The 15,149-nt window shown below is 48.4% G+C and overlaps 1 protein-coding gene across 1 annotated transcript in view; it reads left to right on the top strand.

The window, feature by feature from the left end:
• The first annotated feature begins 4,775 nt into the window (after positions 1-4,775).
• RAB31 (RAB31, member RAS oncogene family) overlaps positions 4,776-15,149 on the top strand; it is a 150,780-nt gene continuing 140,406 nt past the window's right edge. Inside the window, exon 1 of the mRNA XM_023228514.2 lies at positions 4,776-5,078. Within this exon, the coding sequence (XP_023084282.2) occupies positions 5,043-5,078 (36 nt within the window). The 5' untranslated portion in view covers positions 4,776-5,042. The remainder of the gene's footprint in view (positions 5,079-15,149) is intronic.

Here is a 15,149-nt window from a genome sequence, read left to right on the forward strand (position 1 = left end):
ACATATTTTCTCAGTTTTTGGATGGGACGCTGCCTGATTCATGAATCAGTAATAAAAGCCAATTAAATCTTTAACGTTGTTGAAATTTTTTTTAACAATAATAACCTCAGTAGAAATAAAATTTGCAAGAGGCCTAATGTAATTGGAGCCTTAAGGCAACTCAGTACAGGTACTGGCACTCTTAGTACAGGTTAAGCATCCCTAATTTGAAATCCAAAATGCTCCAAAATTAGAAACTTTTTGACTGCTGACAAATGCTCAAAAGAAATGCTCACTGGAGCATTTTGGATTCAGGATTTTCAGATTAGAAGTGCTCCACTGTTAAGTATAATGCGAATATTCCAAAATCAGAAAAACGTTCCTGGTCCCAAGCATTTTGGATGACGGATACTCAACTTGTACGCAAATATTCTTAGAGGCACTTCAGATCAGGAAGAGTCTGTATTAGGTTCTTCCTCATCTAGGGCAGTCTTGGGAATTCAAACAAAACACAGATTTTCCCCCCATCACAAACACACACACTCACCTACCAGTTGACTAGGTTCAAACTCCAGCCATCCTGAGCATTTTCTCCTTTACTTGGGGGTTGGTTTCAGTTAATTCAAAGTTTGGAGTCTCTGGAATTTATACTCATTTCTTGAATCAGAAGAGTTACCAAAATGAAGCAACTACACCAAGCCTCAGACATTTCACATCATACAATAGTCTCCTGTTTATATGTTTGTCTCTTTCCTTTACTGCTCGACTTCGGCGTGGGTCCTCTTCCTCCATGGGCCATTCTTCCAGTGTCTAGCACAGTCAGGGTCTGCTACTTGCCGAATGGGTGGGTAAACAGCTAAACACAGAAATCCCTGCGATATAAGAATCGTTGCCAACATCTACAATTAAACCAATTTTTAGTTGATAACAAATACTGTTAAGGTACAAAAAAGTGAAACACAACTCCTTTTAAGAAAAAGAAATCCTAAACTCCATAGTATTTCTCTGAGCAATTGCAAGAAAACTTACATGACTCGCCAGAAGGAACAACCCAAGACAGTCTATGAAACAAAACTGAGGTTGTGGCGACTTTGATCTGCATCATTAATTTAATTTCTCAGTTTTACAAGTCAGCAATGAAAATGAACAGGACCGATTGAATTACATGTTACTTAGGGCTTTTGGGAGGTGGTCACAGCTGAATCAATTCATTTACCTTCCATGGGAGGTGTTTATATATATCTTATTGCTTATTTTCTTCTAACCCAACACTTTAAGCTCAGCCATAGATCCAAGGGATGGTGGAGGTTGCTGGGCAGAAGTGTCAGTAAAGAGGCCAGTTAGATGCTGAAGATGGCTTAAGCTGCCCAGTGCTAGCACTCAGGAATCTGAAAAATTTAAACACTATCACCTGACACCAATCCTTTGTGAGGTCCCAACAGAGCCTTCCTTGTCTTCAGCTAGAGCTGTCTACTTGCTCTGGAACACTTCTGAGCACTGCCATTGGAGGCGATGGAGACGACGAGGAGGCGAGCCCCCACCCTCCCCGTCTCCCATCTAAGATGTCACCACACTTTCCACATGAAGACGACATCTGGAGTTGCAAAAGGAGGCTGTGCTGTTTCTATCCGCTTACCTAACAGCCCCTCCACCGAGTAGCCACCTTCCTCGGGGTTCTCAGGAACACTCCCCTTCCCACAGACAGAGGCTGTTTCCAGCCTCCACCCACCAGCTACTGTCTCCTTTTTCAAGTCTGTGGGTGAACCGTGGGGTCCACTCACCTCTGTTTTTCTAAATCCCTCAAATCCCTTTCCTACCCTGGTATGTCCAGGATTCATCTCCTCAAAACTGTTTAAAGGGCGCGAGTTACAAATAAGATGAGGTAGCACACGCTATTTAGAAAGTTTCATGAAAGAGAAGGAAAGAAGGAAGGAAGAAGGAAGGAAGGAGTTGTTACGTAAATGAGAAATACTGAAAGGCTGTTTAACTGATATTGCAGACACTATAGTTCCATAAAAAAGATAAATGATGAAAAACAAGGGTTGTAAACACTTCTATTTTTCCTTAATAGACTCTTGAGCAGACCAGATGACTCAGTACTGGTCTCCAGGGATCAGCCTGTACTCCAGGGCGTTGTAACACATTTATATTACTTATCCTATTTAACATTTTGAGTCATGTTATTTTCACAGAACCTTATTTACTATAAACGTCTCATAAATCTACATAGTATACACATTTCATTTACTATCTAAGTAACATATACTATTGTACACCATTAAATACACCCAGTAAAGACACTCTAGCTTGCTTAATCATTCCTCAAATGTTAAGAGATTTGAGTTACAATTAGTGCAAAAATCCTCCCTTTACCTCCCTGGAGATAATTTTTTTGTTGTTTTCTAACCCATTTATTTGTTTCTTTGTCTGCATATGTGTTTATATTCAAACAGGCAGCTTTGTTTACTTTTCGTCTTTGTATGTTAATGTTCAACAAAGGATTTCCTGAATCAAAAAACGTGGTCAGTTTTATGACCATTACTGGCTTTTGCTGTTGGAGACTTTATAGCAGCAGAGAAGTGGAGCTCTGAATTAGCACATGACCATTTACGTTACAACATTCTCATAAGAAAAACTTGCATGTTCTATTTCTTAATTTGATAAATTGTCAGTTATGTACCAGTGAATTTTTATCCCTGCTGAAGTTATACCTGAACTCCATATTTGCAGGAAATTCCAGAGGAGTCAGGATGGGCCCTTAGTGCAGTAATCAAAGAGTGTAACAATAGAACATGGCACTTTTTTAAAAAGTCGAGAGCTACCTCTGACCTGTCACTCCTAAAATATGTCTCCTAGCAGTCATCTTCCTGCCTTCCTGCGCTAGAGCTTTATAGGTTACCTTAGGGTGATCATGGGGACCTGGTTTTCATGAGGCCATGTTTAAGTTCAGGGGTGACCTGGCTGGAGAGAAGGTATAAACCCATGAACACAGGCCAGTTGACAGACTAGGATTGCCACTTTGTGAAGAACAGCCCAAGGCCTGATCAGAATGAGACACAAAAGAGGTCATTTTTAATAGAGCTAGGGGTGGGGAGAAGGACAAACGGACCGGGGCAATACTCAGGGAGGGAAGGGCTGAATAACGACTGTTTTGGGAGAGCCCAGAAACCACACAAGCGTCCCAGACACCCGGGCTAGTGGAGAGGAGAGCAGAATGAAAGCAGTGAAGAAAAACGGCAAGGGAACACGTTTGCTTATTTTTGTCTGGGCACAGTTTTGACCTTAGCAACCTAAGGCAATTTCACAAAGCCCCACTCACTGCACAGGATGTAGAACACTGCGGAGGCTTCCACTTTGGTTTGACTGGCTTTTGGGAATCGAGCTGGAAAGGCAAAAGGACACGTTTCAGTGTGGAGATCCAAGTCTTAGTAGGTGCCCTGAGGGCAGGGGAAGGCCTTGGGGGAGGTATCTTTGCAACTGTGTAGCGGTGGTTTTCTGATTAGCAAATCTGAGGAGGGAGATACTGTGATCAGGACTGTTTGATTCTGGGCAAGCCTCTTTTTCACCCTGCCCACTTAGAAGACTCTGCTTTGGATACAAACTCAAGGACAGATACTGTTACAATGGACCTGTAACTTGTCCATGGCTGCCTTTTGAACAATTTAGGCCATTTGAGTAACCTCCACAAGCCTGCACTTCCAGGGCAAAGTTCCTGCTCTTCTGGGGAATTTAATTGTGAATTTGTCTGTTTTGGGGCCCATTTTGACTCCAGTATTCCAGGACTTACCTCTTTGGAGGCCTTGATTTGGAATTTCCCATTGGATGGGGTTACTTGGGTACGGGGTAGCTTCAACCTGGCTTCTGTAAGAACAAAGCCAGATGATCACGGTGGGTGGTCTGCTAGAATGGAAATGCCATTGATTAAAATGGAAAGGTTTGGAGAGAGGCCTGAGAGTTTGGGATAGGAGATGAAGTTTTAAAAAATCCGTTTTTTAAAAAAACACTTCCCATCTGAAATGCCAGTGAATTGTTCAGATAGATTACATTGAAAAGGCTGACAGTTCTGTAGCAGCAACGAATGAAGTCATCTGAGTGGATGAGGTGCTCTAGGCCATACATGGAGAAGAAAGAGAACACAATTACCCAGGCCTCCCGGGACTGTGTGCGGCCACAGCCTCTGCTCATTTCCTAGTTAGGGAGGATGCAGGGGTCTGCTGGGATCTGCGCGTTTCTACCTGTACTCCTGAGGGCTGGGTTTCTGCCCACACGACTTGCAGGATTTGCTCTGCTGAGAGAGAGTTTTGCTCCAGAATGCAAGTTTCCTGTTTCAGACACGGACAGCCAGTTTTGCTTCTAGAATCATTTTCAGCTACATACAGAAAAGTGCACTTGGCTGAGCTGAAGAGCCACGCGTGTGTTCAACGGCAGCTCGGGTATTAGGAACGCCGAGAAGGCAGGCCGAACGTGAGCCCCCTTCTCCCCACCCCTGTCCCCGCAGCGGCCCCTCCGGCGGCCCGGGACCCAGCCTGTGGCCTGAGGACGGGGCTACCCGCAGACCTGCAAGCGCTGCCACGCAAACGGCCCCGGCCGAGCGCAGCCGCTGTTCAGCTGAGAACGGCACCTTCGGGACCCGCTGGCAGCGGGGCCAGGTCTCCACAGGGCCGGGCCCGTCCTTCCTCCCCGGGCCTCGCGGCGGATGCGGGAGGCCGCAGGGGGAGCCCGACTCGCGCGGGGCCGGTCCGAGGGCGGAGGCAACCCGCCGGCCACGCCGCAGGTCCCGGGTGGCTGACGCCGTCCGGGGGCGCCGCTGGGAGCCGGGGGCTGGCGGGGCTGGACCGACGCGCCCGGGAGGAGCCGGGAGGAGCCGGGAGGAGCCGGCCGGCGGCCACGTGACCCACCGCGGCGGGGCCGGCGGCCCAGAAATAGCAGCGGCGGCGGCGGTTCCGCCCGCGGGCGGCGCGAGCGAGGAGCCGCGGCGGGAGAAGCCGGCAGGGCGCGGGCGCGGGCGCGGCGGCCCCGGAGGATGCGGCTGAGCCCCGGCCCTGCCCGGCCGCGAGCACAGGATGGCTATACGGGAGCTCAAAGTGTGCCTTCTCGGGGTGAGTCCCGGCCGGCGCCCCGCGCCCCTTCGCTCCCCTGGTCCCCGCGCTCAGACCCCGCCGTCCCCTCGCTCCCGCACTCCCCTCGTAGCTTCTGGCTCCCCGGGTCCGCCTCGCTCCCCTAGTCCGTGCGCCCCTCGCTCTCCGCACCCCGTCTTGTTCCCCGCTGGCTCCCCGGGTCCCCCTGGCTCCCCTAGTCCGTGCGCCCCTCGCTCTCCGCACCCCCCTTGCTCCCCGCCTCCCCTCGGCCGCGCGCCCCTCCGCTCCGCCCCCGCTCTCACCCTGCTGGGGTCCGGTCCGAGCCTGCCCCGGGCTTTTTCTGCTCTTTCCTCCCGGCCCGCGAGTCCCCGGATCCGCGGCGGCCTCGCGGGGACCCCCGGCGGGGACGGGGCAGTGGCGGCGAGTCTGGGGCCCCGAGGGCTTTCTCCTCCGCCTTTGATAGTTTCCTTCCGGCAGAAAGTTTAAGTTGCTCAGCCAAGTCGCTGAGGACTCTTTTGCCCCCTGAGGCAATTGATTGTTCACTTAAAACACAAAAATAAAACCAAAAGCGAGCCCAGGAAAGCCGAGGGCGCGGCCGGGGTGGAAGGTGAGGCGGGACCTGTGCGGAGCGCGCCCTGCAAACTTCCCTGCTGCGGAGGAAAGCAGCGGACTGGGAAAGTCCTGCCCACACCACTTCTCCTAAAGTGGGGCTTTCTCAGCCCGAAGGAGCCTTAAAGCCGCCAGAAACAAAGAAGCGGTCAATCCTTGCGGCCAGGGGACTGCAGACAGGGGACCCGGCCAGGACGCAGGGTCGCTTCCTTTCGGGGGCCCACATCACATTCCAGAATTCCTTCTTCTAAAAGAAGAGCTGGTTCTAAGGGCGTTTTCAGCAGCCTTTGGCATCTGGTGTACCCGCCCATGTCATTGGCAAAGCTGGTCTCATGAAAACCATTTCCTAAAAGAGCAGCGAAAGGGTCGCATTCTTGGGCGAAATGACCTGTCAAGATGGGGATACAAGAACTGTAGAAAGAGGAAATGATTTCGGTGAGGACTGAACTGTGCCAGCGTCTCTAGGCTTCCTCTAGGCTCTTCTGGAACCTCCGGCAGAACCTTGTTCTGTCCACCGGCTCCCACCACTGGCCTCTGCCAAAACCATCCCCTACCCTAACTTGATTGTCCGGCTGGCCTAGAGTTCCAGAGGATCTGGGAAGGCCCTGCCCTCCCTGGTAGCCCCTGGCACAGATCCCCACCTCCCCCGACTTGCTCAGCCACAGCTAGGATCTAGCCTGGTCCTTTCCCTGTTGACCTTTTTGTGTGGCAGAAGTGGGTTTTCGTGTTCCCCAGGCCCTCTAATATTTCCAGACATAAATTCCAGGAATCCCATGCTTCCCTCTTGAGGGGCCATTTCAGCCTCAGGAAAGGCCTTCAGAGACTTAGAAGGAATGTCGTGTTCCAAGGAATGAAGAGGCAGCCTTGGTGTGTGCTGTGTTTGTCAGGATTGGCCTTGGGAAAAATGAAATAAGACATGTTTTTGCCTTTTTTTTCTTAAACTCTTTCTCTTCACTTTTACTGAGGTGGTCCAAGCCCTGCCCTATCACAGGACCCCTTATTTTCAATTTCGGTATTTAGGGACAGGTCTCTATATCCTCCTACCAGGACACTGATCAGGTGGCAGGAACCCTGTGTCAGGAGACAGGAAACCCAGGCTCTCATTCTTTCCCACCGACGAGCTGTGTCGTTTTAGCAAAGCAACTCAGCGGCCTCATCTATGAAATGGGCATAATAACATGTTCCCCCTTAAGGCAGAGGACTATACCGGATGATCTCTTAAGATACATGCTACCATTTCAGGGTGGCAATTAGCAAACCTGGGAGAGGAGGAAGGTGGAGGAAATCTCTTTACTTCTTTTATCTCCAAGAATGATACACACTCTTTGAGTGGCTTTCTGCAGACAGTGCCTTTCCTTTGCCAGTTCTGTGTGTAGGAAATTGAACTTGGAGTTGGAAGAACCATGCCAAAGCAGAGAAAGAATAGGTTTCTGGGCAGATGGAGGCTTTGAAACATCAATCGTGGCTGGTGGCAGTGGTTCACACCTGTAATCCCAGCACTTTGGGAGGCTGAGGCGGGGGGATCATTTGAGGTCAGGAGTTCAAGACCAGCCTGGCCAACATGGTGAAACCCGTCTCTACTAAAAATACAAAAAAATAACTGAGTGGTAGTGATTCATGCTTGTAATCCCAGCTACTTGGGAAGCTGAGCTAGGAGAGTCGCTTGAGCCTGGAGGTGGAGGTTGCAGTGAGCCGAAGTCGTGCCATTGCACTCCAGTCTGGGCGACAGAGTGAGACCCTATCTCGAAAAAAAAAAAAAAAAAGAAACATCAATCATATCACACCACATCTGTGTCTTCTTTTTTTTTTTTTTGAGGGTGGCTGTAAGTTTCAGTTTTATTGAAATCAGAGAACACTTTATTTGAAAGGCCAAATGACCTTATTGCCCACACTGAGTAAGATTTGCCACATCCCCTTGTTTGGCTGGCTCTTTCCTGGGTGAGATGTGTGCAGCAGGCTGTGTTTCTAGCTGCTCATCCAATTAGGCTGATTCTCTGGGTGGGATAACATTTGAGGTAGATCAAAGCCATTTAACTGTCTTCGGTTTACTCTCTTCTCTCTCTCTCTCTTTTTATTTGTTTTGAGACAAGGTCACGTTCTGTCACCCAGGCTGGAGTACAGTGGTGCCATCATGGCTTACTGCATCCTCCAACTCCTGGGCTCAGTGGATCCTTCTGCATCAGCTTAGGTTTATTCTCTTGATTCCAGAGACCCTGTGGATCAGTTAGTGCTAAGTCCAAAAGTCCTTAAAAAAATATGTATATTTTTGAGATAGAGTCTCACTCTGTCGCCCAGGCCGGAGTGCAATGGTGCCATCATGGCTCACTGCAGCCTCAACCTCCCAAGCTCAGGTGATCCTCCCACCTCAGCCTCCCAAGTAGCTGGACCATAGGTGTGCAGCACCCACCCAGCTAATACTTTTTATTATTTTTGTAGAGATGGGGTCTCCCTGTGTTGCCCAGGCTCTTTCAACATTTTAACAGGAATTGGGCTTGTTTGTTCTTTGCATAGGGAGGTCTGTCTTTTCTGGGTGAAGTTTTGTGTGTTGCTGGCACTCAGCTTCCTGTTTTTTAGGCACGAGACACCTCCCTGAAGTCTTGGTATGACCAAGACCCTGACAGCCACACCTTCTTTCTCCTTGTTAGAATCACTGTCTGTTGGGTTTCCCTTAGAAGGTGACAGAAAACATAGACTTCGTAACAAAATCTCACTCTCACTGGGAAGGCTGAGGGGTTGGTCTTTTTGTGCCTGGTCCTGTGCTCAGTGAGGACGTGGGGTCATGCTTCCCTATAAGGTATAGGTTGTTTTAGACATGGGCAGTGGGAACTTTCAGCAGAGGCTCCCTACTGGTCACTCTGCTGTAGTTTCCTGCTCCATCCATGGGGTTGGAGGTCTTACCTCCTGACATTAGAGTCATTTGCAGCAGGTGGGAGTGAAAGTGGGCCGGTGCCAGGCCTTCACCTGAACTTCTTCTGTCTTCCTGGCATGTTAGGAATGTCCGAGCTTATTTCTTTTGGTGAATGCTCCCACAGGGGATGGGCAATGGCCTGTGGAACATTCTCTGAATGCTTTGTGTTCTTGGAAAACCAACGACTGAAGAGCACTGGGTTTGTTTAGGTTACCTGTTATAAATTCTTGGCTCGCATTTCATGTGTGGACTTTCTCGGGTTCATTCCACATGGGGACAGCCCAGCAAGCCTTTGTGAATGCCCTTTCCTGGCCTGAGCCGAGTCACCTGTGGAAGTCAGCCGTGCAGGAGGGTGTGCTTGATGGGGGAAGCACCCTGGGCAGGATCCCATAAGTTTCCTTCTTACCAGGAAAGTGTCATTCGTCCCACTTTGTGATCTGAACCGGTGTTATGAAACATGAAGCTTAAAGGCAACACCCTTAAAAACAGCAAAGTATGTTAACAACAACAACAAAAAACCTAACAAAAACAACACTGAGGCAGCAGCTGCTTCAACCCCAAAGGTGGAAGGTTTCCCAGTATGCATTTTTAACAACACATCACCACGTGGCGAGGAGCGGGAGGAAGGCAGAGAGTGGGGAGGAGGAGAAAGAGAAGGAGGAGATCTTTGTTTTGTTTTTTCCTTGGGGTGTTTGTGCGCGTGCACTTAAAAACTGCTTCCTGATGGAATCGCAGAGAGATTTATATTTGGACTTTGGTTGTCTTGACAACAATTTAGAAATTTCTACCACTTCCTCAATAGCTGAGTGATCAGTTAAAAGAGCCGATGGCTTCCCTGCTTCTGGTAAGGAGCTTGTTGAAGCATCTCCTTGTGATCTTGGAATCTGTATGGTGGCTCATCAAAGAGCAGTCAAATACCTGGGATTTGGTGAGACATCTGGGTAATGGGGACTTCATCTGTGTCCAAGGCCTTCACATGGTCCTCTTGTCTCCCCAGGGACACTAGGATGCAAAAGGAGAACAGATTTATATTCACGGTAAGGCAGATCATCAGAACTGTGCAACCTCACGTGAGTTGCTTTGAGTGCTGTATGAGAGAGTATCCAATAAGGTGATAAGAATCTGTTAGTGTTATTGTGGAAGGAAGGAATGCATAGGATAGTGGGTTGGGCTACGTAATGATCACATTTGCTTTCCGAGTCTGAGATTCTAGTAACTTACTATTTTTTTTCCCCCAGAGACTGGCATTTCTTGGGGAGGAGGGATGGTGAGGAGGGTGGAGTGGCTAGCCACAGCATTTATTTCTTGGCACAACTGATTCCTCTATTAAATTGAACTGTTTGTGGAAAGTATGTTCAGCATTGGTGACTCTGGGTAGCTTCTATGTTACATGAGAATAAATATGATATAGTGGGGTATCTTCCCAGCAGTGCCTGGCATATGGTAACACTGTGTCTAATGCACTTATCCCAGGCTGATGGAATCCATCAGGGTCCCTTTGTTCCTCATTTGTTCAGGGTCAACATTGCTGATGTCATCCTCCCTCAGCTTTCAGAGCTCAGTGCGTCTCCGGAGTGTGTATCAGAATCATTTGAGGAGCATTTTCAAGCTTCTCATGGTCCTTTCCCCCATCCCTTGTGTCTTAATTTGAGTTGCTGTCACAAAAATACCATAGGCTGGAGGGCTTAAACAATAGACATTTAATTCTCACAGTTCTGGAGGTTGGGAAGTCTAAGACCAAGGTGCTGGCAGATCTAGTGTCTGGTGAGGGCTCGATTTCTGGTTTGCAGACAGCTGCCTTCTTGCTGTAACTTCACATGACTTAGAGAGTGCTCAGTCTCTTTCTCTTCTCATAAGGACACCAACCCCATTCATGAAGGTTCTACCCTCACAACCTAAGCACCTCCCAAATCCTAATATCCTCACTTTGGAGGTTAGACTTCAAAATGTGAATTTTGGTGGAGGGACACAAACATTAATTCCGTAGTACCTTGTCAATTGCTTTCAGGCATGTGGCCTCTACTTTTGCCCTGGCCCAGTGACACTGTTTTAATGAGTGTGATATATCCCTTAAGTCTGCTCTAAGGCCATAGCCATGAGAAAATAGGAAACTTTACATTTTAAGATGCTAGGACAGTGGTTCCCAACCTTTTTGCCACCAGGGATCAGTTTCATGGAAGACGATTTTTCCACAGATTGGAGCAGAAGGCAGGGGATGGTTTTAGGATGAAACGGTTCCACGTCAGATCATCAGGCATTAGTTAGATTCTCATAAGGAGCATGCAACCTAGATCCCTCACATGCGCAGTTCACAACAGGGTTTGCACTCCTGTGAGAATCTAATGCCACCATTGATCTGGCAGGAGGCAGAGCTCAGCTGGTAATGCTAGCTCGCTGTTCACCTCCCGCTGTGCAACCTGGTTCCTAACAGCCATGGGCCAGTACCACCCCAGGGGCTGGGAACCTCTGTGCTAGAACGCAAAAGATTTTGAGTTCACTAATTGGAAAAGACCTCTAAAATTTAATTAAGCCTGGTAGATAACACTTATTTGGTGTTTGCATGCCTGTGCAGATTTTATACTTTCATTTATCTTAGTTTTTATCATTTATGATATGTGTTTGAAAATGGAGTAGGTATTCATTCATTCAGCCATTCACCATTTGTGGAGTGTTTCTTTTATGCTGGGAGCTGTGGGTGGCTGCATGTAGACAGGATGGCAGTGATTGCTGCCTTCCCAAGGACACGAACACACCACCAGTGAGCTCTGTGGCAGTGACTGGATTCTGATTATGGTGCTTACCATGGCCCACCATACAGAACAGAAGTAGTGTGGTGTGATGATGAGAAATACTGACTGTCATCCCACTTATTAGACTTGACGGCATGGGAGGGACAGAAAGTTCTTGCTCCAGGTCTGTCTTGGGTACCTGCTATTGCAGAGTGCTGTGCTAACTCTGCTAGAGACAGAAAGTAGGTCAGGCAGGGATCTGGTCCCTGCCTGGGATGGAGAGGCTTCTGGTTGGTTCCTGTGCCACATGCACATGAACGCGACCCATGCTGACAGGTGTGTACAGGAGGTGTTGCACGTACAGTGGGAGATGGGGGGAGTCGAACACAGTGGGGGCTGTGAAGTGGGGAGCTGGGAAGGTTTCTTGGAGTAGGAAGGATTTGAGCAGTGCCTAAATGGGTGAGTGGGGCTTTGACAGGGAAGGAAAGGTGGGTGTGCACTCCAGGCCCGCGGGGCTTGGGATCTCACTGTATTTTCTGGCACAGTCCCTCCTCTCCCAGCCTGCCCACTCTTCCATTGATACCCCGTACTCCCTGTCTCTCTAGCACTGGGTCTTTTATTTTTAATTCCCTTTGCCCCATGTTTTCTGAAAAATTTAAAACTTACACAACAGTTGAAAGTACTATGAGGCCGGGCGCGATGGCTCAAGCCTGTAATCCCAGCACTTTGGGAGGCCGAGACGGGCAGAGCACGAGGTCAGGAGATCGAGACCATCCTGGCTAACACGGTGAAACCCCGTCTCTACTAAAAAGTACAAAAAACTAGCCGGGCGAGGTGGCGGCGTCTGTAGTCCCAGCTACTCGGGAGGCTGAGGCAGGAGAATGGCGGGAACCCGGGAGGCGGAGCTTGCACTGAGCTGAGATCCGGCCACTGCACTCCAGCCCGGGTGACAGAGCGAGACTCCGTCTCAAAAAAAAAAGAAAGTACTATGAATGTTCCCTAGATTCAGCAGAGATAACATTTTGTCACTTGTCCTTTCTCTCTGTCTCTCTCTTTTTTTTTTTTTTTTTTTTTTTGACATGGAGTCTCGCTCTGTCAACCAGCCCGGGGTGCAGTGGCACAATCTCGGCTCACTGCAACCTCCACCTCCCGGGTTCAAGCGATTCTCTTGCCCCAGCCTCCTGAGTAGCTGGGATTACAAGTGTGCAACACCATGCCCAGCGAATTTTTGTATTTTTTTTTTTAGTAGAGATGGGGTTTCACCACGTTGGCTGGCTGGTCTCAAACTCCTGGCCTCAAACAATCTGCCCGCCTTGACCTCCCAAAGTGTTGGGATTACAGGCGTGAGCCACCGCACCTGGCATGTCTCTCTGTTTATAAATGATACTAAACATTTTTTTTAAACCATTTAAAAGTAAGTTGCAGACATGGTGGCACTTTACCCCCAAATGCTTCAGTATGTGTCTTTTAGGAAAAGGGCATTCTCCTATGTAACCACAATACTATGCTCCCATCACCTAAACTGAACACAGGTGCAAGAATAGTATCAAACATGTGGTCCGTGTTCAGAGGTTTCCAGTTGCTCCTTTCCAGCTGTTTAAAGGGTGCAGTTAGACATCATGTATTATATTTGGTTGTCCTGTCTCTTTAGTCACTGTGCATCTAAAACAGTTCCCCTTCTTTTTACCCCATTTCTCTGGCATTTTTGAAGAATCCAGGCCAGTTGTCTTGTAGGCTGTCCCAAGATCTGGAAGTGTCTGATTGTTTCCTCATTGCTTCTTTCACGTTCAGTGTTTTGGTGAGAATACAACGTAGGCGATCTTGAGTGGGCTTATTTTTTAACGTGATCATGTATAGTATTAAAATACTGTTTCGCATTTATCTCTGTGGCATTTATTTTAAAAAATTTCTTAGCTTCTGCAAGTGTCAGGCAGTGGTGTGTCTGACACAGGACTTTGACCTCTTGGAGCCTACATTTTAGCAGGAAGGTGGGGAAATTAAATCATATGGTCTTTTAGGAGGTGGTGTGTGCTTTATGGGAAAAGAAGGCAAGAGGTGGGAGTGGGCTGGCGGGGGTGACAATTGAGTGTGCTCAGTGTCTTCAGAGCCCAGGATGGAGGCGTCTGCCTCTTACTTGCCCAGGGTTTGATGCTGGTCTTACAGCTTCCTCCTGTGGTAAGCTGCTGAGCTATGGAGAGGAGAGTATGTCCTAAGGAGCCAGAGTAGTCATTCTTGTTGCCTAACTTTGTCAGCAGAAATGAGGAAAAGAAAAGTGGAATTTTTATTTGAGATGGAGTCTTGCTCTGTCGCCCAGGCTGGCATGCAGTGATGTGATCATAATTCATTATAGCCTCGAACTCCTGGGCTCAAGTGATCCCCTGCGTCAGCTTCCTGAGTAGCTGGGACTACAGGCGTGCCACCACACTCAGCTAATTTTATTTCTCTGTTTGTTTGTTTGTTTTGTAGAGATGGGGTCTTGCTGTCTTGCCCAGGCTAGTCTTGAATTTATGGGCTCAAGAAATCCTCCCACCTCAGTCTCCCCCAAAGTATCGGGATTACAGGTGTGAGTCACTTTGCCCAGCCAAAAAGTGGCCTTTTTTTTTTTTTTTTGAGACAAGGTCTCACTGTGTCACTTAGGCTGGAGTGCAGTGGTGCTGTTACAGCTTACTGCAGCCTCAACCTCCCAGTCTCAAGTGATCCTCCTGCTTCCAAAAAGTGGGATTTATCATCGGGTCACCAAATGGGTTTTTCACTGTGGGATCTTTTGATGAGTCTTTTTCAAATACATTTCCTTGATTTAGATGTCTCAGGCCTGCTTGAATTCTCTAGAAGTCATGAATGTGGCTTCTGTTTGCACCACATTAAACCCAGAAGATATCTCAGGCTCCTTTCGGTCCCCTCAGAGGTGCGTAGGAGACTTGAGTTATCAGAAAATTGAAGAGGCCTGCGGGACAGCAAACAACACAGGGAGGTCATTTCCCTTCTATTTTCTTTTTTTTTTTTTTTGAGATGGAGTCTCGCTCTGTCTCCCGGGCTGGACTGCAGTGGCCGAATCTCGGCTCACTGCAAGCTCCGCCTCCCGGGTTCACGCCATTCTCCTGCCTCAGCCTCCCAGTAGCTGGGACTACAGGCGCCCGCCACCTCGCCCGGCTAGCTTTTTTTGTATTTTTTAGTAGAGACGGGGTTTCACCGTGTTAGCCAGGATGGTCTCGATCTCCTGACCTCGTGATCCGCCCGTCTCGGCCTCCCAAAGTGCTGGGATTACAGGCGTGAGCCACTGCGCCCGGCCCATTTCCCTTCTATTTTCTCTTCTTTGAACAGGATGCGACAGAGAGCTAGATCCCTTTCTATCAATGTATTTGGGTTTTTTTGTTTTTGTTTTTTGAAGAAAAAGATTCCTTCATTCTCCAGGACTACTGTCTGCCCTCATGGAATCACTTTCCTAACTAGGATCTACAGATATAATGTGTAGCCCTGGGAGGGAAGGACGGGGAGAAAGTGGGAGAGAAGAGGAGAGAAAGAGGAGGAAAGACAGAGAGACACGCACGCGTACACATACAGACACTCGCACACACAGTATGCAGAATATCACATAAAATTTGCCCTCTGCTGGCAAGGAGAAAGAGCAAAAAGCGTTTTTTTTTTTGTTTTTTTGACAATCAGATTATTGGCCAGGGCATTTACATTTATGGAGGTTAATTAAGAAAGTTTTATTTATTTACTTTTTATTAATTTTATTTACTTTTTTGAGACAGGGTCTTGCCCAGGCTGGAGTGCAGTGGTGCCATCACAGCTCACTGCAGCCTCGACCCCCTGGGTTCAAGCAATCCTCCTACCTCAGCCTCC

Source organism: Piliocolobus tephrosceles, chromosome 18 (genome assembly GCF_002776525.5).
Source record: "Piliocolobus tephrosceles isolate RC106 chromosome 18, ASM277652v3, whole genome shotgun sequence".
NCBI classification, from domain to species: Eukaryota; Metazoa; Chordata; class Mammalia; order Primates; family Cercopithecidae; genus Piliocolobus; species Piliocolobus tephrosceles.